Consider the following 24,489-nt stretch of genomic DNA (forward strand, 5'->3'; position numbering starts at 1 on the left):
TTTCTTTCTAGAATTTTCCTAGTGACTGTAGTTATCAATAATATTAGTCATCGATAACTGTCCGATAGTTTTATGTATATTTGCAGAATGCAGTTCATCCTTGATATTGCCAACTTTACCGGAGGAAATAGTTTGCCATATGACCGACTATTGTACTGGAATAGACTGTTGTATATCTGTAGACATACTGAGAACTAATATCCATGTTAAATTCCTCCTGGATACATGCAAATATAAACTCACAATGGCAATAGAGCGCTTAGAGAAAGAAATACTTTTGTTGGATTATAACTGGGGTATTTATGCTTTATTATGTATCTCAGTAAAATATTTAATGTAACGTTGATATTTTAGTACTCTAGAAATATTGTTTGTATGTAGCAAATTTTTACTAACTTGTACCTTTAGCATGTATTTAGATTTGTGTTTATTAATACTCCTGAAAAGAATTCATTCTAATTTTAGTTATATATCGGTACTATCAAACTTAAATTAGAAAAGTGAACAAAATCGTTATGACTTAAAGTTCGATTGACTAGCAGGCATCTATCAATCCGGAATTTAGAAAACCAATAATAGAATGATATTTTTAGATAGATAATTGAAATCCTTTCGCTTGACAACTTTGTAAAGAAACTCTGAAGAATATAAGGCGGAGTTACGTCTACATTGGCGACCAGTCGATTAAATCAAAGTCTTACAAAAGGAATACTACACTGCAAACTATAATGTATTTCAGGTGAAACGAGTCATTTTTCCCTTGGAGGAGTTTTTCAAATAGAGTAGGTATCTGTATTCTTCAATCATACTGTTTATTTCAAATATGCATGGGACAGTTTTATTCATTGGTCAGCTTTACTTTCGGTATTCTATTTGTTTGTTTATTCATGAATTCACGTACTCAGATACTTTCCTTTAAACGTATCTACTCTGCTTAACACGGTAAACTCAATACTTAGTCAATTTTGCTATACTTACACAGAATGTCCGTTGTTATATGTTTAACTTGGTACTTATTTCTTAGAAACGAACATATATTCTTTTTGTTTTAGATACAAAATTGATGATCTACAGAGTAAGAAGAAATTCGTTCTCAATGTCAATCTGAAAATCTGTTTTGAGCAGGAAGAATGTCTATTAAAATTTGCCGTCCTTACAGACGCATATATTCCAAAACCACTGTGTGACTGGAACGCCGGACTCATAATTCCAGGTTTGAATAAGGCTAAAACAAGTAATAATGTAATTAAGATACTTAATACAGGTACTTAAAATGGCATTTTTGATCTGGTTTCTTTTTGATATTGTCACTTGTTTTATCTTGATGTAAAATGTAAATATATTTTACCCTGTACGGTCTAGTGGAAGAAGTTAAAAGATTGAGTCTTCCTGAATAAAAGTAGCCACTGCTCCGTGACAAAATGACGTTTGTATCACACTTGCATGCAAACATTTTGTATTTTTAGTGATAAATATAATAAGACAAACTTTAAAAGCAGAAACCATATCCAAAGGCTGATCAAACGATACCTAAGGCTATAAAGGCAGGAGTTTCTGAACCACCCAAGCTGAACTGTTAAAGTTTAAAAAATAAAATAATGTAAATGTCATCTGAACAATTTATTAATATATCCACCGGTTATATAACAAAGATTATATTATATTTGAAATATGTTATGAAAAGGAAAATAACGAGATTTGTTTCAACAATGGGTTACACAACCGAGGTAAATCGGGTACATGTTGATATATATATTTGAAATTGCTTTATGAATAACTACATGATACATTGAACATATGTTTTTGTGTCCGCAGACTATTTATTGGCTAACTGGATGGACGATGCGGGGTATGGCACTGACGTTGACGCTCTTAAGGATTATATGATAGAGAAACTTTTTGATACCTTGGGTATTGCCAAATACATTGACGCAAATGAATGCACCAGAGAGGCATACCCTTTCGCGAATGCCACAAATAGCTGGACGATAGGTAATTTGTTTTCCTTACAGCTTTTACCCAGGAAATGGACGACCTACCGCAGAAAATACTTTACACAATTCGGATACCGATGAATATATTTAATACATGTAGATGTAAATAATTAAGGCATTACGTGTCTACTTTAATGCACCTTTATTATATGTTTTCACGTAAACTGTTGAACGTGGTTTGAGGTATCACTGCACATATAATGAATTAAATTAGAAAATGTTGCCTTGCGATGAAAGTGCTCATGAACTGTTCTATTTTAGAATGCCCAAAGCCCATAGACGTCGCTGTTCTTCCAGAATTTATAGCATGTCATATACCGTCTTACTGTACCGGCGTTGACTGCTGTGTTTATGTTGATTTGGTGAAGCGTTCCTTCAAAATTTACGTGCACCTTGATCCTTGCAACTATATTTTTGCAATTGGTATTGATCAATTTGGATTAAACATATCACTCCTTGAGTACGACTGGGGGAAAACTGAAGAATTTTCCATGTTTGGCGTAATGCGTATAAGGTATGTAAATATATTTTTTCAAGACATATTAGTTTAAAGTATAAAACATCACGACATCATGTCGTTATTTGTGACCTTTATCATGTTTATGAGCGTGTCATTATTATTTGTATTATTTTCCCTGTTCATTACTGAATGCCGGTTCAATTTTATGTTGAATTTTATTTACATTTAAATACAATATACATGTACCAGATATTGAGTATGGATTCGTTCATTTATTTTACAGTTATTCAGTCACTAATTTGGATGCAGAACACCAGTATGTCCTGAATTTGAAGATATCTATTTGTTTCAAATCAGCCGCTTGTGATGAAAATATTATACTTTTAGAAGACACAAGAATACCGAAAATAGGTTGTGAATGGAATACATCGCTATCGGGTATAAATGTGACAATGTTTTAATGAATTTCATGTAATATATATTGTCATACACATTAGTACTGGTTCAACATTTGAATATACATATATACTCAAATCTATGTTTCATGTCTCACAAATCAGTGACATTTAAGTCTTTTAACTGTTTGGGACCTGTCTGACATTTAAACTGGAAGTTAAAAGGATACATTGAATATGTAAAGAAAGTTTGCATAAATGGATTTAATTCAGAACAGTTGGCAAAATATATATATTTATATATCAGTCAAGATATTAGCTACTGCTTAATAAGTTTAAGTTGTTACATGGAAAAAAATGAAATTAATGCACAAACCTATTTGACTTATTGACCCACACAAAGAACAATCGCTTGAACATGTCACTTGTATATTTCATTTTCATAAAAAAAGAAAGAAAAAAACGGAAAAAAAACGATAAAGCTGTTGCTTAAATTACGGCCTGCTGGACAGTCTATATATGTTAAGGTACAACGGCTGCTAATACGAGCGATATTGTATTATTACATTATTGTATATCCTCTTTAATGCATTAACCTGAATTTGTCTATAAGTTTTTGAGTTTACATTGATCATGTTTAAAATCATATAATCACTACGGTAGGGTTCTTAGAACATGGCTATTCCTTTAGAGTCTCTATGCTTTTGCAAAATCAAGGAGAAAAGAATTAATGAATACAATGTAATCTTGACTGATTATTGAAGTTTCTTAAAGTTTTCTATACGGGTACTTTTGAAGAAACCACCATCTGCTTCTCAATTATGTTTTGGATATGTGTTCACATATTTAACTGGACACTTTAACGAACCTGTGTGTGTATATTTCTTCGTTTAACTAGATAACGATGTAGACATTGGCGCTTTCCAGGTGACTAAAACGGATGCTGTTAAAAATTTAAATGAAGTTGATTTTATGTTCATACTTCTCAGTCAATTAATATAAAACACTGCAATAACATGAGAATTCGTATTCAAATTGAGTCGACAAATGCGTACAAAATAGAGTTGCAGGTTAAGAATTGTTAAAGCTTTGGTACAAATCTCAAAAACTGGGGCACTTGAAGACTTCTCCAAAGTAGTACAACGTACTGTTTAGTAAAAAAATTGATTGTTAGTAAGCACAGTGTATTTTCGTTTAAACAGAATTATTCAAAATCAGTCTATAATGTACTTATAGATGTATGTATATTTCAACATAGTGAGCACCACTGGTACATTTCCAGTAGTTATGCAATAATACAAGATCTTTAATGATTTCATATGATTTATACAGATTTTAACCTAGATCAGTATTTAGAGAGGATTGGTAGCCAGATTGAAAACATTGGAGACAATTTATCCGAGGTTGCAGCCGATAAACTTCTTGAAACCCTTGGTGTTTCAATGTTCATGTTTCAGACGCAATGTAAAACTTCTGGCGGGAATACCCTGAGAAATGGTAAGTAGAACAAATAAATTAAAACAAATGTATGTTCTTTTCGAAAGGATTGAACAGGATCAAAATGCAAAGAATTATGCTTCGTATTAAATGGAATTTGCTCTATATAGTACAAACGTGCCAAGTTATATAATTTTCAATGAAAATGTAAAGTATTTACTATTAAGGAAATAACATAAAATATTCAGAGAATATATCTCAAGCAGCAAAATATGTTTGTGAATTAAGATGTATGAACACGTTACTGATTCAAAGATAACAAATATCAAAGAACTGTACTTTGAGCATTACATTAATTTTTGCACTGAAAAGTATACGAACTGTATTTGTTTAAGTTTACTGTCAGCAGTATAAAACCTATTTTCCTGTTCCAAAATCTATAGAATTTTTTACAAAAATGTTACTTCTAATATATTTCTTGATCTCTTGTTTCCATTGTAAGTCTAACTTATGTGAAGAATTATAATACATCTTATCAGAAAATTACTAATAGCGTAACATTAACAACTATAGATTAATTTCATAATGAATGCAATAATGGTGTTGTTACAAAAAACGACTGATTTCTGTGGATAAAGGAATGAAATATAGAACAAGTAATATAATAGCCGAATTCAGACAAGGTGTTGAGTACATTGGTGCAATAGTACCTTAGTTTAATTTTAGGTTTTACTTAATATGATCTGTATTTTTGGTATGGTATTTTTAGGTTTTATTTACTTTGTGTTGTGTCTAACGTTTTGAAAAAAAAAAACACGGTAAGTTCGATAATTGCATGCCTTAAACGCGTTTAAACCCCAATTTCCTTAATATAGGTTACTGACCGTTCTAAGGCGGTTCCCCTATATTCAACTGGTTTTCTGTCTGTCTTGTATTTTGTGTTACGTATGTTGTCGTGTTTGTTATAAGCACTTTCTCCTCCTTCTCCTTCTCCCCAATCCCCCAACGCCCCCATCTTTTCTCTTGTAATTGCGCTTCCTTGTTTTGGCATCCCCTCCCCCTTTAAATTTTCGTGCTCCTTTTTATTTTGGCTGCTGGAATCCTAAGCCGTACAAGATTGTATTTTGCCTGCCTATATATGTGCGTTTGTGTGGTTGTGTGTCCTGGGCGATGCCCTACAGTGTTCTTGTCTGTTTATCTATGTTAGTTAGATGGGTGTGGTTTTGTATGTATGTCATTGGTACATGAATGTCTGTGCTATTGTGGTTTACGTTTTAGTATTACTGTGATTAGGGAACATAGCATTCCCTTTGTATATTCATTGTTCTACTTTCCCCTTCAACTCCCCCATCCCACCCCCGTTCTACCTCTTACCCCTTCCTCCCCCATCTATGTATATTTTGCATAAAATCTAAATATACTAGTTGGATTTTTGAAGCAACCCGTCTGTAATATTTTTCCGTTACACTTGCTTCTTGTTGTGAGCCTATTTTGCAAATGCGTGGTCCCGAGTCTGTGTTTGTAGAGCTCTATGATTCCGAGAAATCAACCTTTACCTATTATCTTTTTAGAAGTCCCGTTTGAGAGCCAAAAAGTCCCAACTGTTCAGTTAAGCAGTCAAAAATGTACATTTATATCCTGTGGTATTTTGTGCAATTTGAAATCGCATATTTTCTATTTCAGAATGCGATCAATTTGAAACTGAACTCACAGCAATACCTGACATTATGACATGTTCCATACCTGTCCATTGCACGGCAATCGAGTGTTGCATCAGTATTCCTTTGATAGGCAGATCAATAAGTGTATCAGTCGACCTGGATCCGTGTGGTTATCAGCTCAAAGTTAGGTTGGAAAGATTTACAAAACATATACAGTTGTTCGATTACACATGGGGTACTTGGCAGACACTTGATATCAAAGGTGTTTTCGTTTTACAGTGAGTAAATATGGTTTACTGTATGTCAATCAATAAAAGGATTTGTCATTTTTCAAAGCAATACGTAGTAGCAGACATGTATTTTGTTTTAATGTTTGAAATGCCGAGATAAAATGTAATCGACTAGTAACATCAATGACAAATGTTTGAGTGTAAATAGCATAATCTATGTTTTACAGATATCGACTGGATGATTTAAAGTCAAGCAAACAGTTAGTTGTTTCTGTACGCGTACTTGCTTGTTTTGATCGAAACAAGTGCAGTTTGGATATACCAATTGTCGACAATTTGTTGCTACCCAAACCGCTATGCAACTATAACGGAACCTTCAAACTTCCTGGTAATAATTGTTAACCACACTGAACGGAGACTGAATAAATTTTCTGTCACAAGCTGTCCTGTTGAAAATGTTCAAGCCCATAGCTCTACCACTTCTAAAACAAAAATGTTTGGTAACAGATAATATTTATATATATGAAGTTAATATCATTAGTGACTATTCTATTAACACGACTTGTGATAACCACTACGACAACACCTTTTCCCGTTGACTGGTAAGATATTATATTTGCCCGTTTCTAAAAGAAATGTTTTTCGAACGCAATATCACATCCCAATTGTTGATGAGACGTCGCTTGTATTGTTTACGTTATTCAGGATTTCATGCAACGTATCTTATTGTATCCATTTGTTCGCCAGTGTAAAATAAAAACAAAAGCCCTGGACCTCGTCCTTCTGCCTTACGTCGCTCATTAACACGTTGACTGTTGTTTGGATATTTGCAAGGTTGCTTCAGTATCAACAGAGCTATTATCCATTGAATTTTTCAAGTTTTCCATGTTGCATATAATTGCCCCAGACCACATTTCTTGTGTAACTTTTCAGAATATAAGTATAAATGTCAGATAAGAAATAAGTATAGTCTTCTATTTTTACACGTTAGATACACTCTTTCTTGTACAATCGTCTTGTGACGCATTCATAAATTTTATGGCCACAATATCACAAACAAGTATTTATAATTAACACATTGTTCAAAAGCAACAGCGTTATAGTATTACAATTGATTACAGTTGCTACGTATAAACTCTAGATAACTAACTTGCTAAACTATGTGTGTCTTGCCCTCTCGCTATATTTGAATATTTTCGCAAAGTTCTTACAATGTGTATGTAAGTTTATATCGCTGCAAAATTTGAAGGATTAAATGTTGAAAACGTAATGTTTGAATAGCCTAGAACGCTGTTTTGTTCTTACTTTTTCTGATTTCTTATAAATCTAAGAAACAATAGCACTTTATTTTCGTCCAATCAACACGAAAAAGTTGAATAAAATGTCATTGCATCAGCTCATATTGATTGTAACTACTCCCATCTTATTACTTCAGATATTCTTTTTTAGGTTTTTCGTTTGAAAAATGGATCACGGAAAATGCAAACAAAGCGACTGACGACCTTACAGATATCTTAAAATCAAAGTTGTTTGAGGATCTTGGAATAACACCGTATTTACTGGACGATGAATGCAGTAAAATTGATCCATCACATGATGGATGGGTGACAGGTAAAACTGATTATACTGTGTATGCATAAATATGGAGAAGTTTCATGTATTCTATTTAACTTTAACTGATGTCGCAACATTCAATCATTAATATGATTACATCTCAGAAAGAAATAGTATGATATTTTGTTCACCTTATATCAAGACAATTAGATTGATTCAACATTTTCAGATTGTCCGCTGAATTTGTCACTTCCTGTGCTTCCGAATAACACAAACTGCCACCTAGTGAAGCACTGTACTGGATTCTCATGCTGTCTGAACGTTCCCTTACTGCAAAGGTCATTTTCATTTCACCTGGATCTAGATAGCTGCAACTTTGCACTCAACGTCGGCATCGAGAAACTACAAAACAATCAGTCACTAATAAACTATGAATTTGGTATGATATATATATATATATATACGACATCTTTTCAAATTTCATAGTAACACAGTAAGATTTTTATGAAGTTTTTCTGCATTTGATTTAGAAGGTAACTTGTACTTGATTATCATTGTCTTAACTTAATATTTTCTCACTTATACATACATGTATTACAATTTATCTACTTAACACTTGCTCTTATATGGACATTGTTATATTTCATTCGTTTTTCCCTAATGGTGGCAGGTAGTCTATTTTCCATGTTTGGTAGAGATTTATACTTCTTGTTCTTCAGGTCGAAAGGAAACAATCGATTTGTTTGGAATAGTTCAGCTCAGGTTAGTGACAAAATCCCTGTTTCAGATAAAACGAAATAGAAAAAAAAGGTGATGTAAATTATATATAGAAGATAAGTTATTGCGTAATAGTATAGCAGTCAGGACTATGGATAGATATTTCTGTTTTTAAGGAACTTGTATTTATTTTCATTCTTGCATCCACATTTTCTGTTATGAGCATAAAATACATTAATTTCTTGTAAAATCCTATTTCTGATACTAATTTTCTGTAACATTTGTCAAAGGTATGAATATGGCGGAATATACTAGAATATTAAATTGAATCTATTGATTCTTTATAACCTCCTTTTATAGCTCTAACTATAAAAATCCATGTGCAATATTAAGCGTAATGCTTTTCGTACCACGTATAAATGTTTCATCAGTTTTTAAGATTTAAAATTTAAAGCATTATTGACCTTTAATGTCAAACATCTTCTTGATATTAATTTTTTTTCGATATATATCAGTCACAATATATAACTACATTGTCTCATAATTTTTGCATCCTCCTTTGTCAGCTAAATTATGTTCATGTTAAAGGACATGGATTGTCTTTGCAAAAGCACAGCTTTAATCGATGAATACATTCAGATGTCTCAGATAAAAAAAAAACATTGAAAATTACAAATATTTAACATAAGATATTGATCCTCAATTTTGTTACAGAAACAAACAAAAAAGAATTAAACAGCAGAAAACAGAATAAAACTCTTTCTGCTTGTGACAGATGCAGTCCTGATGTAGACCTAGTGCATTGATATATTTAGATCCTGATCATAGATCATTTAGAGATGGGCTTGTAATTCATATACCCATTTAGAATTCAGGATTGTCGTTCAAAGTATAGCTAATATAGAAGTTGACACTATCTAGACAATTCTGTTTTGTTTTGGTCAAAGTGTTGCAAATATCAAATAAAGTCAAATAAAGTTGATATAATAATTTTGTATCAATTGTAGCTATACACTTGTCGATGAGAAAGACTTGTCAGTGTACAAACTCTCGGTAGAAGTTGGTATATGCTTAGATGCAAATATGAAATGTGATCCTATAATACCATTGCTTGAACAAGTTCCTATGCCGAAACCACTGTGTAATTTGAATATGGGATTCAGACTTCCAGGTAAAGTTTGTTGAAAGGCCCTGTTTCACATCCGTTCGAAACTTATGAAGGCATAGATACCAATATTTTGAACTTAAATTAATTTATAAGCAGTATATTTTGGCTAAATTATACTTCAGTCACGGGTGCATTACAAACTGTATTCGGCGACTATGAAAATGCAATGTAAGGATCTTTTTTTTCAAGTTAACTGTACTTTTTTATCAACAGTCTATGTCAATTTAAAATGACTTTGATTAATCTAAATGATTCATTAAGATCAATAAGTATGAAATATTTGGCCTTAAGTGTTAAGTAGAAATGCAATATTAAAGAAAGGAAGAAATTATTTCTTTAGATTTCAATATAGCCGCTTGGCTTGAGCAACATGGATTAACGGAATCTTCACTTAAAGGCACAATTCTTGCAAAACTGTTTGATTCGCTTGGATTATCTCAATACATGCTGGAAGATGGATGCAGATTTTCAGAAAATCCATACAAAAATAGTGTTGACGGTTGGAATATAGGTAAAGTTATTCAACATTTAAGATGACAAATGCGTTGCAATGGAATTTATTAAAAACCAGGTATAAACAAATTGTTGATTTTTTTACATTAGAAAGGTACGAGAAAAGTTAAAATGTTATATATAGCTTAAACATTGATATGTAGTAAGCGCTATAAAATAACGTATTCCAAAACTACTGTATCAGTCCAGTTGTTACTTTTTGTTATCAAATAAATAATGCATTTTATTACGATTTGAATCTTTTACATTCAAGATTGTCCTTTGGACTTGACCTTACCCAGGCTGCCCCATGAATTACGATGCTATGTTCCGAGTTATTGCACTGGTGTTGAATGCTGTCTAAATATTGATGTACTTAAAAGAGGCTTTAGTGTTGTTCTTTCTATGGATGCGTGTTCCAACAGACTTGTAGTCAGCATAGACAATCTTAAGCTAAATGTGTCTCTTGTGGATTATGAATGGGGTATATTGTTATGTACAGAAATTATATTTCTTAGAAAATTATACTCTTTCATTGTGACCTATTATGAGGGTATTCTTCACTTTTAACATTGTGTCCTTTCATTTTTAACTTACATGTAACTATTCACTGAATGAAAAACATCACATGATTGTGTTGTATGCATTATAAGCTCCAGTAGGAGGATATCCGTGTTAGATTGATATTAAGCCCTAAAACACATGCCAAGATTTATTTAATAATATAATATTTTTATAATTTTATTCCGCTATTAGTTCATTTCCACGAACGCAATAATGATCTTAATAATTCCTCTCCGCGGTTAATGCAAGGAATGTTGTTATAATGTTCTCTTTTTTCACAGGCTCTGCAAAATCGATGTCATTAATGGGTGTTATTAAAATAACGTGAGTCCAAGTTTTACTTTTTAATTCAGTTATTAATGTACAAAGTTGAAATATATAATTTTACTATAAAACATTGAAGTATTATTATCATTTTCAGTTATCGTACCTTTTTTGTCACACTACCGATGAATTTCTATACCTTCTTTTCAACATTGACCTAACAGATACAGCATTCGAAATTACGAGGAAAGTAGACAGTTTGGAATTGACATGAGTTTAACAGTATGCCTTAGCCATGATAACTGTGAGTTTCAAATGACGTTACTGGACAACAAAACACTGACAAAACCACTATGTAGATGGGACACAGGATTTATGATAACTGGTATTCATTAACTTGTCAACTAAAACTTTTCATAAAGAGAGTTTAGATCTCTTTATTTTGTGACTTAATAATAATGTAATGTACTATGTGTATCTGTTTAAATTGATTGAACAAATAAGAGCAAGCCATTACAAGACACATACTTAAAAATGAATAAATATTTATAGGTTTTATCAGATTTCAACGTTCATAAAGGATATAAACGCGTAAAATTACTATGAAATATAAGTAAAATATAAACTACACGGGAAAACAGGTTCGTCTTTTTCGTTAAGAATTTTTTTTTTGTATTTAAAAGTTGTGGCGTTAGGATTTTGGCAATAGTTCTCTATGTTTACATTTTGCAAAATTTTGCATACTTCTTAAAGGTTTTTCTCTGGACAATTGGCTGCAAGAAAATAACATACTGGACGTAGCTAACCTTATGCCAAATGTAGTGGATAAGCTTATGAAAGAAACTGGTTTAAAGCAATACCTGCAGACGGAACAGTGTAATCGAACTGGAACGCCTTATTCGCATTCAGTGAACCGTTGGCGTTCAGGTGTGTTGCGTTTTTTCTTTTTCCATTACACATACATCTAAGGTTTAAGTCCAAGTTTCCGTGCTTTGCATAATGTTTAATAAAATTGTTAGCTTACTTAAACAGAAAAGGCATTTTGTATGATTGAATAACGAAAGAGATATCAGTGCAATAACGGAAAAAATCAATGTTATACAATATTCCTGTTTTTTTCTGATTTATTTGTTTCGTAATATGTTAAAGGGTGTTGATGAGTTAGTTTTGTTTTATATTTTACAATTCAAATACAATTACTTTTAGACTGTGAGGATGAGATACAGTTGCAAGATCTCCCTCAGACTATGTCTTGCTACATATCCGACATTTGCACCAGTATTCGATGTTGTATTGACGTCTCCCTGATAAAGAGATCATTTGAGATTTTGCTTAAACTTGACAGATGTCTTTACCTGCTGGAGGTGGAAATTGAAAACCTGAAATTGAATGTGCCTTTGGTCAATTATGATTTTGGTATGTATAATGAAAACGAAACAAGAACGTATGTATAGAATATGTCATGAAATAAAATGTATGCAATGATTTGAAATGGAGAATATATTAGCTCAAATTGAAACAAAGGGTAATGACATGAATCAGATGTGGAGATAAGATAGTTTATGTTTCATTTTACATGTGCTAGCTGTCGTCAAAAAGATTGTGTCAGTCAAAATCTTTGGACAGAATTGTTGGACATGCGAATGAACGGTGCTTTATATAGATACGTTGAAAAAACTATTTTGTAAGAGAGAAAAGCTGAAGATGTTTTTTACGTAAAGTATATGAGGGTGCCCTCTACAACATTAATTCAAGACAGTTCCTAATGACGAAATAAGGGTTAACAAAAGTTGCTGTTTTAAAATAGATTCATCAGTTTTGATCTGCAACTAAATACATTAAAATTGTTCATAACTGAAAGAAAATTCTAAACGCTGTATATATGTATCATTGTAACTAGTGGTTCCTTGCCTATTTGATCAAGAGCGCATATGCGTCTGTCGCAGGGTCAATACACTTATACATGGAAAATGGAACATTTTTGTAAAAAGTTTATTTCCGAAAGAATCGTACTTTTCCTGTGTCATTACTACCTAGTTCGTAGGTAAGTGTCATATCTAAGGTTAAAACAATTGTCACTTTTTACATAAAACTTGATGGATACTCATCACATGTAGCCAGGAGAGTCACTGAAAAAAATCTTCGGTTAATTGAGCATGACAAGACTTTGAGACCCCAAAAGATAAAAGGTAAAGGTAGATTTCTTGGAAGCACAGAGCATCACAAACACAGCTTCAGAGCAACGAATCTGCAAAGTACGCTCACGACAAAAAGAATCTGTAACGGAAAAATATGATAGACGACAAGTTCATTTTAGTTTTACGCAAAATATAGAAAAAGAGGTAGGGAAGGGCTAGGTGATAGTAAAGGGGGGAGGGGTTAAGGGGAAAGTGAAACAAGGATGAATAGCCAAAAGGGAATGCTATGTTCTTTAATTCCACAGTTACCCTACAACGTTAACCACAGCAGCGCAGACGCGTACAAAACATACACACACACACGCACACACACAAACACACGCACATACACACACACACACACACACACACACACTCATAACTATGTTACATACTTATAAGATAAACAGGCAAGTAAGACATAACAACATTGTAGGGCATCGTCTAATATACACAGACGCACAAGCACGCAATAGCACACACGTAATCAGATAAAAACAACAATCGGGCACCGCCTCAGGTTACCGGCAGCCCAAATGAAGGTGGGCACGATAACATGCTCATAGTAAAAGGGGAGCGGGTAACCCCAATAAATGCGGGTAAACCAGTATCTTTAATTTGCCATTTCTTAGTCTTTTAAGATCAGGTGAGCAGTAAAGGGCATATACGTCCAACTTGTTCCGTTGATGATAAAATATTATTAATTCATTTTGAGAATATTAAAAATCAAAAACTTACTGCACAAAACAATTTCCATGATTTATGAGAAGCACCTGCTATTATGACATAGTTGGCATGTACGACAAATAAAGTAGTTATTGTAACAACAGATCGTAATAGGATAATATATGGCATTCTCAAACGTGCAATAACACATAAAAACAAAGAATTTAGGCATAGGCTGTACAAACTGATTTAGATACGATGCAACATCTACTTTTTTAATTCAATGTGTTGCAGGCGAAGAAACCCAGGTCTTCTTACTTGGTGTGGTGCGGCTAACGTAAGTGCTTTAATGCTTAAATTGCAGTTATGTTGTGTTAAATGTCTAGGCAGTAAAATGTATAATTAAATAATATAGATAGTTTTAAACATTGTATGTAACAATGCTCAGTTTTATTACTATTATTATCATTATTATAATATAATCATAACAAAATGATAATATAATGATAACTTTACTAATTTGATTGTTATCACGAATAGGTATAGTTATATAATTATTTAATACATTCGTACGTTTTAACTGCATTTATTTCTCCGTGTTTCATTGTTTTAACAGGTAACATAAATTGTATTCCCTTTATTACGAAACATGTAAATAGAATCACGAGAGATAATTTATTTTTATGATTTTGTAGATATATTTATCACTCTTTATAAAGGGTTGTTTAATATTATAGCAAATGTTTTATTCAGTATATTTAATTAGGCATAATAGTCATGCAAAATGCTAAAACATTATCTTACTTTTAAATATGATTTCAGATTCACAATAGAGAAAATGAATGAAACAGCATTCAGAATTGATGCCCGCATTGACGTGTGTTTCGAAGAAGCAGAACCGTGCTTATTATCTGTCACATTGTTGAAACATGCCACTATACCGAACATTTTCTGCACTCATGGGACAGGGTTTCAAATACCAGGTAAATTATTTCCCTAGTTGCTAAAATATCGTCTTAGGTGTAAATTTGTAATGATATTCATTGCACGTATTGGGTTTGTCTTACTACTTTTGTGACAAATACACCAATAAACTTGACTAGTTACTTTAAATAGCATTAAAATCGTGTATAATTTTACAGGATTTTCATTCGACGTATGGGTAAAAGAGAATGGAATAAGTACATACAGTAGTATAGACGGGTCACTTCTAGATACTCTACTCAGTGTCTATGGTATTGATAAATACTTAAAAACAGAACAATGTAACATAGAAGACGTCAAGACCAATGCAATGCAAGGTATTCAAATCTAAATAAAAACTGATGAAAAGTTTGAATTAACACGGTGTTATTATAATATTAAAGTAAATATTAAAAATAAGAGACACGGTATTATTATAATATTAAAGCAAATATTAAAATTAAGAGAGCAAATGCAGTAACTTTATACATAGTCATGATGATACATTAAATGTAAACAGAAAATCAAACAGGCAGACAATTTAATATAAGGATCTTGTAATCTTCCCTTTATTCTTACGAAGCAAAATTATCTTGTAATTAATTTGTTCTAATCAATTTTGATGTTGTACATTGTACCAATTTGTCTTTATCTGTCTGAGAATTTGTTAAATATATTGCAGACGTTTTTATTACGGTGACACATGTCTAGCTCAGTTAATGAAAATAATACTTTGCATTGACTTTTTGACTGTGACGATTACTTCCACAATCAGGCACACATTTGTTTTCCCTAAACATATTTTCAAAAGTTATTCACCCAAACACCCAACCGTAACTGATATTCCAGACTAGTTGATGTTGTTATCAACCTGATTTGCTTAGAGTTTTTTTGTCTGAAATTACTTCAAAATCAAGTATCTTATATTGTATAATTTCGAAATCTCTAAAGATGATATCTGAACACCTAAACCTACCTCTACTGTTCCATTATTGAGGCTAGCGTTCTTGTCAAAATTAATTACAGAGATCTCAAAAACTATCATTTGTCGTGTAGAACTTCAAGAGATTTCCACATGGACAACAAATCTCAATTTTAATCTGAATTCTAGTTATCCAAGTGTAGTAGGGTAGAGCATATTGCTGTACTTATGTTTCCTAACTATCAAGCTAGCTTTTATACCGACGTGGTAGAATTTTCAAATTGTCTCGGAAAGGACCTCCAAATGTGCATCTCTTACTGTACTCTATTTATCTAAAATACTAGGGTTGTACATTTCAACATTAATTGATCAGATTGTTTGGTCTGAAATGGTTTAAAATTGCACTGTTTGATTCGGATAATTAAAGTATCTATTTTAAAAGATCATGACATGGAGAAGCCTGTATGTACCAAACGCATTTCCCGAAAAAATTGCCTCGGTGTTTTTATACCACCATAAAACGATGTTTGGGGGTGAGGTGGGAGGGGGGTGGGGGGGGGGTGTATATAGGAGTGAACTTGTCGGTCGGTCTGTCTGTCGGTCCGTTGGTTATCATGGTTTCCGGATGATAACTCATAAAAGGCTTGACTGATTAAAATAATGTTTGGTACACAGGTGTAACATCAGGAATCAGTAGGTCAAAGGTCAAGCAGTTAAACGCTTTCCGGATGATAACTTGAGAACGCTTGGGCCTAGGATCATAGATTTTTGTACACCGGTGAAACATCAGGAAGTACAGGTCAAGTTTGACTTTGAGGTCAGTAGGTCAAAGGTCAAGGTCACAGTGACTCGGAACATTTAAACTGTTTCCGGATGATGACTTGAGAACGCTTGAGTCTGGGATCATAGATTTTTGTACACAGGTTAACATGGTAAAATACAGGTCACGTTCGACTTTCAGGTTAGTAGGTCAAATGTCAAGGTCACAATAACACGAAACATTTAAACAGTTTCCGGATGATAACTAAGGTTTAGGATCATGAAAATTAATATGAAGGTTGGTTATGACCAGCAGATGACCCCTAATGATTTTGAGGTCATTAGGTCATAGGTCAAGGTCACAGTGACCCGGAACTTTATAACGGTTTTCGGACAATAACTTCAGAACGCTTAGGACTAGAATCACGAAACTTAATAGGGAGGTTGGTCATGACCAGCGAATGACCTGCATTGATTTTGAGTTCCAAAGGTCAAAGGTCAGAGTGACCCGGAACGTTAAAACCTTTTCCGGACAATAACTTGAGAACGTTTGGGCCGAGGATCATGAAATTTCATAGGGAGGTTGATCATGACCGGCAGATGACCTCTTTTGATTTTGAAGTAAGTAGGTCAAAGGTCATGCAAGTTTTGAATTGGCTTATTTCTGTGACAAGGCCATATTGTTGGGGTATAATTCGTCACTCCTGTGGTAATTCTAGTTTAAGTCTGGTTACGGCACTGAAATGCAATGCTTGTTGTGAAAAATATGGTATATTAATTTAGAAGACAATAGTTGAATAAATGACAGTTTGATATTCTAACATATCTATAACATGATGTAATATAATTATTACTTTTGTCAGTTTAATATTTATGTTGATCTTTTAGCAAAATGCAATGTCAATCCGGATATAAGTATAATGTCGGATATGACATGCGCCTCTACTGAAACATGCCTTGGAATATCATGCTGCATACAGTCAGACATTCTGAAACGATCATTTGAAATATCATTCGAAATAGATGTTTGCAGATATGTCATTGAGTTCAGCATTGAAACATATACATCATCCGTGCTATTAGATTCGTCAGAATTGGACATTTGGAAAACATTTGAACTCCAGGGACTACTGAAGATCAGGTTTGTTTAAAAATGTGAACATGCAACATTTCGCAAGTTTCTTTTAAAAATAAACATTACAACGGACGTTAAAATAATCAAAATTATGAAAAATGAATAAAAATAGAACGTATATAGTCATTTAAACATTGTTAACAGCAGAGAACAACTGTTAGTCATGCCGATATGGTAATGCAGTCATACGAGAAGATCGAGTATTTCGTGTCCGCTATATAATGATATTAATATTTTCAAATATTTTCAAATGCATTGGCATAAATGTTTGCAAAAATAAGCCTAATTGTGCAGAATACAATTTTTAGTCACATTGGTTCAGTGTCAAGTCGGTTTTTGAAAAAGTTTAGGCATATTATGTTCACCAAACATGTTCCCGCAACATATCTTTAAACCTCTTACAGATTAATACCTGGCATAAAGGTTCCCCAAATGAATCTATATACAGACTATGACATCCGGACATGTCGTTAAACGCCATCATCCCACGTGGAAGGGCTATCGCCAAATACATGTTTCAAGAATATAGCATCTTACACCTTTAAAAGATTTTGCAAAAAGGTTGACTGTATATGATAATATCCAGAACGCATCGTAACTTTGAGTACTGTCGAGGTGAAAGTCGTTTGATGCACAGTGATAAAAGGACATATCAATAGTATTTCATGTCTCTGTTATGTCGTATTACAACCTTAAATCAGGTTTGGATAGATATGAGAAGAAACTTTCTCACTTAAATGTACAATGTGGAAAACTTATCATTAACCGTATATGTATAGGGTCAAAGTCGCATTGAGATTAATTGTGGAATAAGCAATATTTTTCTGATTGCTCTCTATCTTGAAATATCCTTGAACACTCTCGTAATTTCTTTTAGCCTTATTGATATATTGGCAAGTTAATTCAGTAAGTCCGAAGACTGTGTAGATACAATTACATGTCAACTCAACATATTGTACATCCATGACGGATAATTGAATAGCGTGTCACAAATATTATTACCAAAGAGTTAATGTGTAGTATGCTACTGCCAAAATGTGGTTACGGGGATAGGGTTATATACTCAACAGTCAAATATCAGAAGGTATATATAGGATTGCTCCTTTTATCGATTATTTAGGTTTCCGCCTCTAATGGACAGACTAAATCAAACCCAGTCTGTATTAATTGGGTTATAGGTATTTTAGTGCCGTGAGACATCCCCTCGTACTTAAGGATTAATGACATCATTCTTTCTTGTCCTACAGTATCATGGTGTCCATTTAATGATTTTTATTACCGAGTTCCAGGTTATTTGAAGGAAGTAGAAGGGTGTTGTACATGTAATTTAAAGTACCTTTCATGAAAAGCTTTATCAAACGTGTGTATGTTAATGTTTATCTTTGTTCTGTTTTATCCAATAGATGCAGTTGTCATTTTAATAACTCTAAATCTACATTCGCAGTTACCGATTGATAGATATGTTTGAAATGAGGTTCTTTACCATCGATGTCATAGTGAAGTTATGTCTGTCGGATGACGACCAGTGTGTCTTGGATATGCCAATTTTCCAAAGACAGATGATTCCAAAGCCTCTCTGCCAAAATGAATTAGGATTTAATATTCCAGGTAATATACTAGCAATAGGAAACAGAACCGTTGACTCTATATCTTATCTACTATATACAAATGAGTAAGCGTGATTGATTAACCAAAATATCTGTTATACCATGTTTCATCATTTACATGATGGAAGATCTAGAATATCATAGACTTGCCTCATGACCCGATGAGAAAAAAGCAGTAATGCGCTAAAAATATGTGTGGTATTACTTAACATTCTTCTTAGAATGAGTTTTCAAGATCATCTGTAAGTGCTATTGAAGTATCATTATAACAAAATTAATGTGAATAAATCACAGCGCAGAAATTTGAAATAATAACTTGTTTTTATCAGGATGCATTCAAAGTTGACGTCTTTTTGTACAAGGTCCTTGGCACAGGAAAGATGTTGCACTTTTTGGAATAAATGTACCTTGATACAATCATAATACCCATGCGTCATAGTTGCCAAACAATCTGAAGTAATTTTCTAACCAATACTTATATTATCATCGTTGATATACGAACGTGCTTTATGCTGACATAATTAATCACTATGAGTATATATATATATATAAAAACATATAATCGTTATTCGATTTTAATGCCTTTTGCAGACTTTTCACTTTCGAAATGGCTTACTGATGAAGGTTCAAGTAGTGCAATTTCTGTTTTACCAATCGATATGGTTAACAACTTAATTGATGATTTAGGAATATCAAAATTTTTGCTTCGGGATAGATGCACTGTTACATCTCCAGCGTGGAAATCAGGTAAATGATTTGTATCTTTGCAGAAAATTGGACTTACAAAAGGTCGGGAAATAACTTCTTTAACTATGCATTACTATTGAGTTAATCAATACAGTTCTGTACAATATAACGTTGTATTTTGACCCTTACCCATTCGAAAAGCATACGATATACTAGTATTACGTATCACACTAGAACATTTTAAATGATGATATGATTCTATACTTCTATACCTTTTTTTGGTAGTAAAAAAGGCAAGATTCTATCAATATAACGTTTATAATTATACAGCGTTTATTGACGCGTTATTATGCGGATTGTATAAGCTTAGTTAATAAAATTATACTAGCAAAAGAAGTTGTATCGTACAATACAGAATACAGTGTATCTTATACAGAAAGGTGTTGGACTGATCATAGCAAAAACTGCGAAGCGCATATTGAAAGAGACAAATAGATTTCGGATAATTAAGAACATAATATGTTGTTACCCAGTTTGAAATATCTCCTGTCCTTTTTTTCGCGTTAGTTTTAGTTTACTTGATATCTTATTAATTTACTAGAACTTTATCTTATTCGCATTATTTCGTTTATAGTGGAATATTGATAACGATCATATATGAAACCTAACCTAATTAGGTTTTGTGCATTCAAGATTATCATACGCCCGCTTTGCAGAACACGTATATACTATGTGATAGCGAGTGCGTCTGTCGGCGTGTCCGAACATCGGTTATATTTCGTGTCTGGAGCATAACTTTATAACCATTAAAGGTTTGGACTTCATGCTTGGGTAGGTGAACCGGGGTGGTAGTTCAAAGATTGATATATAAACGTAGCTCAAATGTCATTATTGTCTGTTATATGTTGTTTCCGGGGTAAGCTTAATAATCATTTAAGGTCTTTACTTTAAACAAGGTATAAAGACAGTTGGCTTGAAACCGGTTCATAAGTCAAAGGTGAAGACCATATTAAAGTCAATTTCGTTCTTCATATTTTGTCTTTGAGCGTATATTGATATCCACTGAATGTATTGACTTCTAATCTAAAATATAGGTACGTGTCGATGAAACATTTTTCAGAGTGCATGAAGTAGGTCGGTAGATCAGAGATCAAATAAAGCTAGAATGTGTTATTCGTATCCAGACCACAACTTAAAAACTATTTAGGATATTTACTTGAACCTTGGAATATACTTTTTTTTTTGGATTGGTGATGATATGTCGCTATGAAAGATGCAATAATTGAAATTATTTGCCTGCCGACTTCCACAATAAAATCAAGTTCAGCTTCTTGTGCCTTAAATCTTGTCACCGTCGCTACGTTTTCTGTACGAACACCTCACAACCCAAACCTACCACCACATTACCCCAGCTCGTTAACCGAAAAAGCTAGTGTTTAAGTTTCACTTCCTTTTTCTCTAAAGACAAATTCTCGAGCGTATATTTTACGTAGCTTATACTATAAATTTCGATTACATCTAGAATGTGGTTTCCCCAAAAGCGAGATAAACCTGCCATCTGGAGTGTCGTGCAGTTTAGATAGTACGTGCAATGATCTGGTTTGCTGCTTAAAATTCGAACAACTACAAATGACGTTGTTGTTCGGCTTGAAACTTGACGTCTGCAATATGACACTTACTGCACGTATAGAAGAAACGACTGTAAGAGAATCTCTTTTCAACTTCTCATTCAATACCGAACATACCATGGATTTATTCGGTATATTGAAGTTGAAGTAAGTGATTATTACTTAAAAATTACGACTGACGTTTTGCTAAATTATGTTTTCTATTTCTTTATCAATATCATTTAAGATGGCTTAAATAACTAGTACATGTAGTTATTCATCGCTTTTATTTCATAGAAAAATTGTTTGTTTTTGAACTGGCCGCTGAGTGCCTTTTTAATATTTTATAGGATTTAATTGTTAATTGCAAAAATGAATTTCTCGCTAAACGCAAACATATTTTTATTTGCTAGGTAAACACTTGATACAGGGAAAGTTATACATCAAGTGTTTTTCATGGTGCAAAGTGCATATTTCTTTATTACTTGCATTTTTGAACAGTCTCTTTACACTGGTGTACATGTTAATGTTGAGTGCATTATTGGTAGTTCTTAAATTATGAATTTTCCTGCTAGTTTCCAAAATGGTTGTTAACTAACTATTCAGTGTTAAAACTTAATACTAACTGTAGTGATTTGCATGCTAGATTTCATTACAAACAATCAATTCTACAGCTGAGGGTACATTATGTAATGCTTATATTTGAACGTAACTATCATGTAAAATGCATACAGATAAATGATTGCACGGTATTTGATTTTCAGATATAAGATAGTCGACCTTTCTGGAGCTCGAATGTTTTCGATCGAATTAAATTACAGTTTGAGTCTAGATTCATCCAAATCTCCGAATGAAACATCTGTATTTGATAACCTCCAGCTCCCAAAATCAGTGTGTATGTGGAACAGTAGTTTAAAATGTAAGGCTATCAGTTTCTTTTTTTCTCTTAAGACATCTATGATATTCCAAGACCATTTCAAATTTACTCATATTTTATTAGATGAATTTAAAACGTATGGGTGTCGTTTGAACGTGTCTTGTTCAATATCATAACGGTTTGAGTAATTATAGGCTAACTTTTCCGCTTCGTATTGAGTTATATACAGAAATTCTACAGCCGAACTCTTTTGCGACTTTAGGAGCTCAGTATTGTTCCGTAGAAGCTTATGTTTAGATTTTCAACTAATAATAGCTTTGTTACATACGCACCTACTCTTATTGATATTATATAATTGATATAAACGCCTGATTTAGTTTTAGTAAAACTGGCAAATTGCATTAAATGAACTATTAAATGCGACGAATTATTTAAATGACATGAAAATGACTTCATTCAACCGATATGAAATTTGAACTGTCAACGTCTCAGATCCTATTGTAAATATTCTTCGTCACAATTTCAAAATCTTCTTGTTTAAATAAGTGGTGTTTTATAGATTCATCTGTAGAGGATTTCTTCAAGTATGTTGGTGTTGTTCCGTCAGATGTATTACAGATAGACATAATACCTATATTTCTACACCAAACGGGACTGCAAAGGTTTTTGAAAAACGTAACCTGCCTTATGTCTCCAAGTTTCAGTCAAACGCCGAGTAAGACAGTTGTTTCCTATTTTTGATATATTTATAGTTACATCTGGTAGTTTATTCTAAAAGACAATTTGTTATCATTTTATTGAATAAGAAAATTACATGTAAGTGTCAGATATCAACAAAAAAGGATAAGTTACTGTCCAGAAGTTTGAGATATCAACATTCAATGTAAATAGAAACAAATACCTTGCAATCAAATCATGAACTGAATCTTTGTTTATTTTGTTATGTTAAATACATGTATAATACAATATCATCATATAAAAGGAACCATACATGGATATTAGGTAAATGCCCTGCTTTTACGTGCAAGATTGAGACGAAAAACAAGATTGATTTAAATAACGAATTTCTAATCATATAATTTTCTTCATTTTTCGTGTGCGTAACTAGCTAAATACTCGATTCATATCAAGTGAGAGAATGCTACCACATTTCTCGGAGCTTAGTAAAGCATATTAATGAATATTCCAGTTGTATATATTTTAAGCTATTGGATCCGTAATAGAGTACCTCCTTTTTGAAGAGTATTCAATTCCTACCATAAACCTACTTTGACTGCAATTTTCAGTGGGACGTAGGTTCAAGCTCCACTGGGACCAACATTTTTTTTCCCATATTTTCCTTTTTTCTAGTAAGTTTTTACTTCTTTCAAGACTTTTTATGGATGTATTGTACAAAAGTGGAAACTTTTCATTTTATAAGCGATTTCTTGCTGTTCAAAGTGAATTTACCTCTGAATCAGGAGGGGTAGAGTTAGTCGTCTGAGTTACATTGCGGAAAAAGTTCTCTATTTTGCCTTCATTCTTTAGATTACATATTGCGGAAGAAATGCAGGTAGGTTTTACTTCTGCCCCAAGGTTATTTTTGAATGAAGTGAGCAAAATTCAAAACAGACCCACAGGATTCGACCTTAATTTTTCAATGTTGGAGTTAGAATTCTGTCTCATTAAATCTGTTTACTTGAGGCACCCTAGAAAAAAAAATATATTTACAGTTTTATTTTGTGTTTTATAATTGTTTAACAGTAGTTTGATGTTTCTTTTATCAAAATTAATGTTGAAATGAATTCTCTGCAAACGTTTTAGATAGTGGCCATCACATTGAAATTTGTCTCTACTTGAGCTTGAGGAAATACCATAAATTATACAAAATTTACAAAAAACGGCACGGTAAAAGTTGTTTCAAATTTGCAACACAGTGCGAAACTTGGTCAACTTTAAGAATATACCAAGCAAATGCCATTTTTTAAACATTACTATTAGGGGTCCAATACCTTAACGCTAAAACAACAGAGAGACATCTTTCTATATATTACAGATGTCCTGGCAACAGATTGTATCAGAATAATCAATATTTTGTTGAACTTCGTAGTTTGACTTGTTATTTATCCAACGACTCTTAAAAGAAAGAAGCAAATAGCACCTCAATCTCAGGA

The 24,489-nt window shown here is 32.8% G+C and overlaps 1 protein-coding gene across 1 annotated transcript; it reads left to right on the plus strand.

The window, feature by feature from the left end:
• Nucleotides 1–705: 705 nt before the first annotated feature.
• LOC128556642 (uncharacterized) lies at nt 706–19,920 on the plus strand. The gene is made up of 24 exons (XM_053542236.1): nt 706–782; nt 1,053–1,213; nt 1,816–1,992; nt 2,256–2,508; nt 2,738–2,892; nt 4,182–4,346; nt 5,970–6,225; nt 6,405–6,565; nt 7,627–7,788; nt 7,961–8,170; nt 8,451–8,493; nt 9,456–9,619; nt 9,957–10,127; nt 10,383–10,592; nt 10,954–10,996; nt 11,161–11,321; nt 11,690–11,863; nt 12,143–12,352; nt 14,074–14,116; nt 14,602–14,762; nt 14,922–15,080; nt 17,312–17,564; nt 19,003–19,166; nt 19,757–19,920. Exons 3-24 carry the CDS (start codon nt 1,836–1,838, stop codon nt 19,918–19,920), a joined length of 3,639 nt encoding a protein of 1,212 aa, XP_053398211.1. The 5' UTR covers nt 706–782; nt 1,053–1,213; nt 1,816–1,835.
• The last annotated feature ends 4,569 nt before the right edge of the window (nt 19,921–24,489 follow it).

This window comes from Mercenaria mercenaria, chromosome 1, assembly GCF_021730395.1.
Source record: "Mercenaria mercenaria strain notata chromosome 1, MADL_Memer_1, whole genome shotgun sequence".
NCBI lineage: Eukaryota > Metazoa > Mollusca > Bivalvia > Venerida > Veneridae > Mercenaria > Mercenaria mercenaria.

Bases quoted from the DNA above. Each gene is read 5' to 3' on its own strand.
- LOC128556642 (XM_053542236.1), top strand. From the start codon at position 1,836: ATGGACGATGCGGGGTATGGCACTGACGTTGACGCTCTTAAGGATTAT. The intron at 2,893-4,181 runs GTATAAATGTGA...TGATTTATACAG, and splicing joins ATGGAATACATCGCTATCGG to ATTTTAACCTAGATCAGTAT. The intron at 8,171-8,450 runs GTATGATATATA...CTTGTTCTTCAG, and splicing joins ACTAATAAACTATGAATTTG to GTCGAAAGGAAACAATCGAT.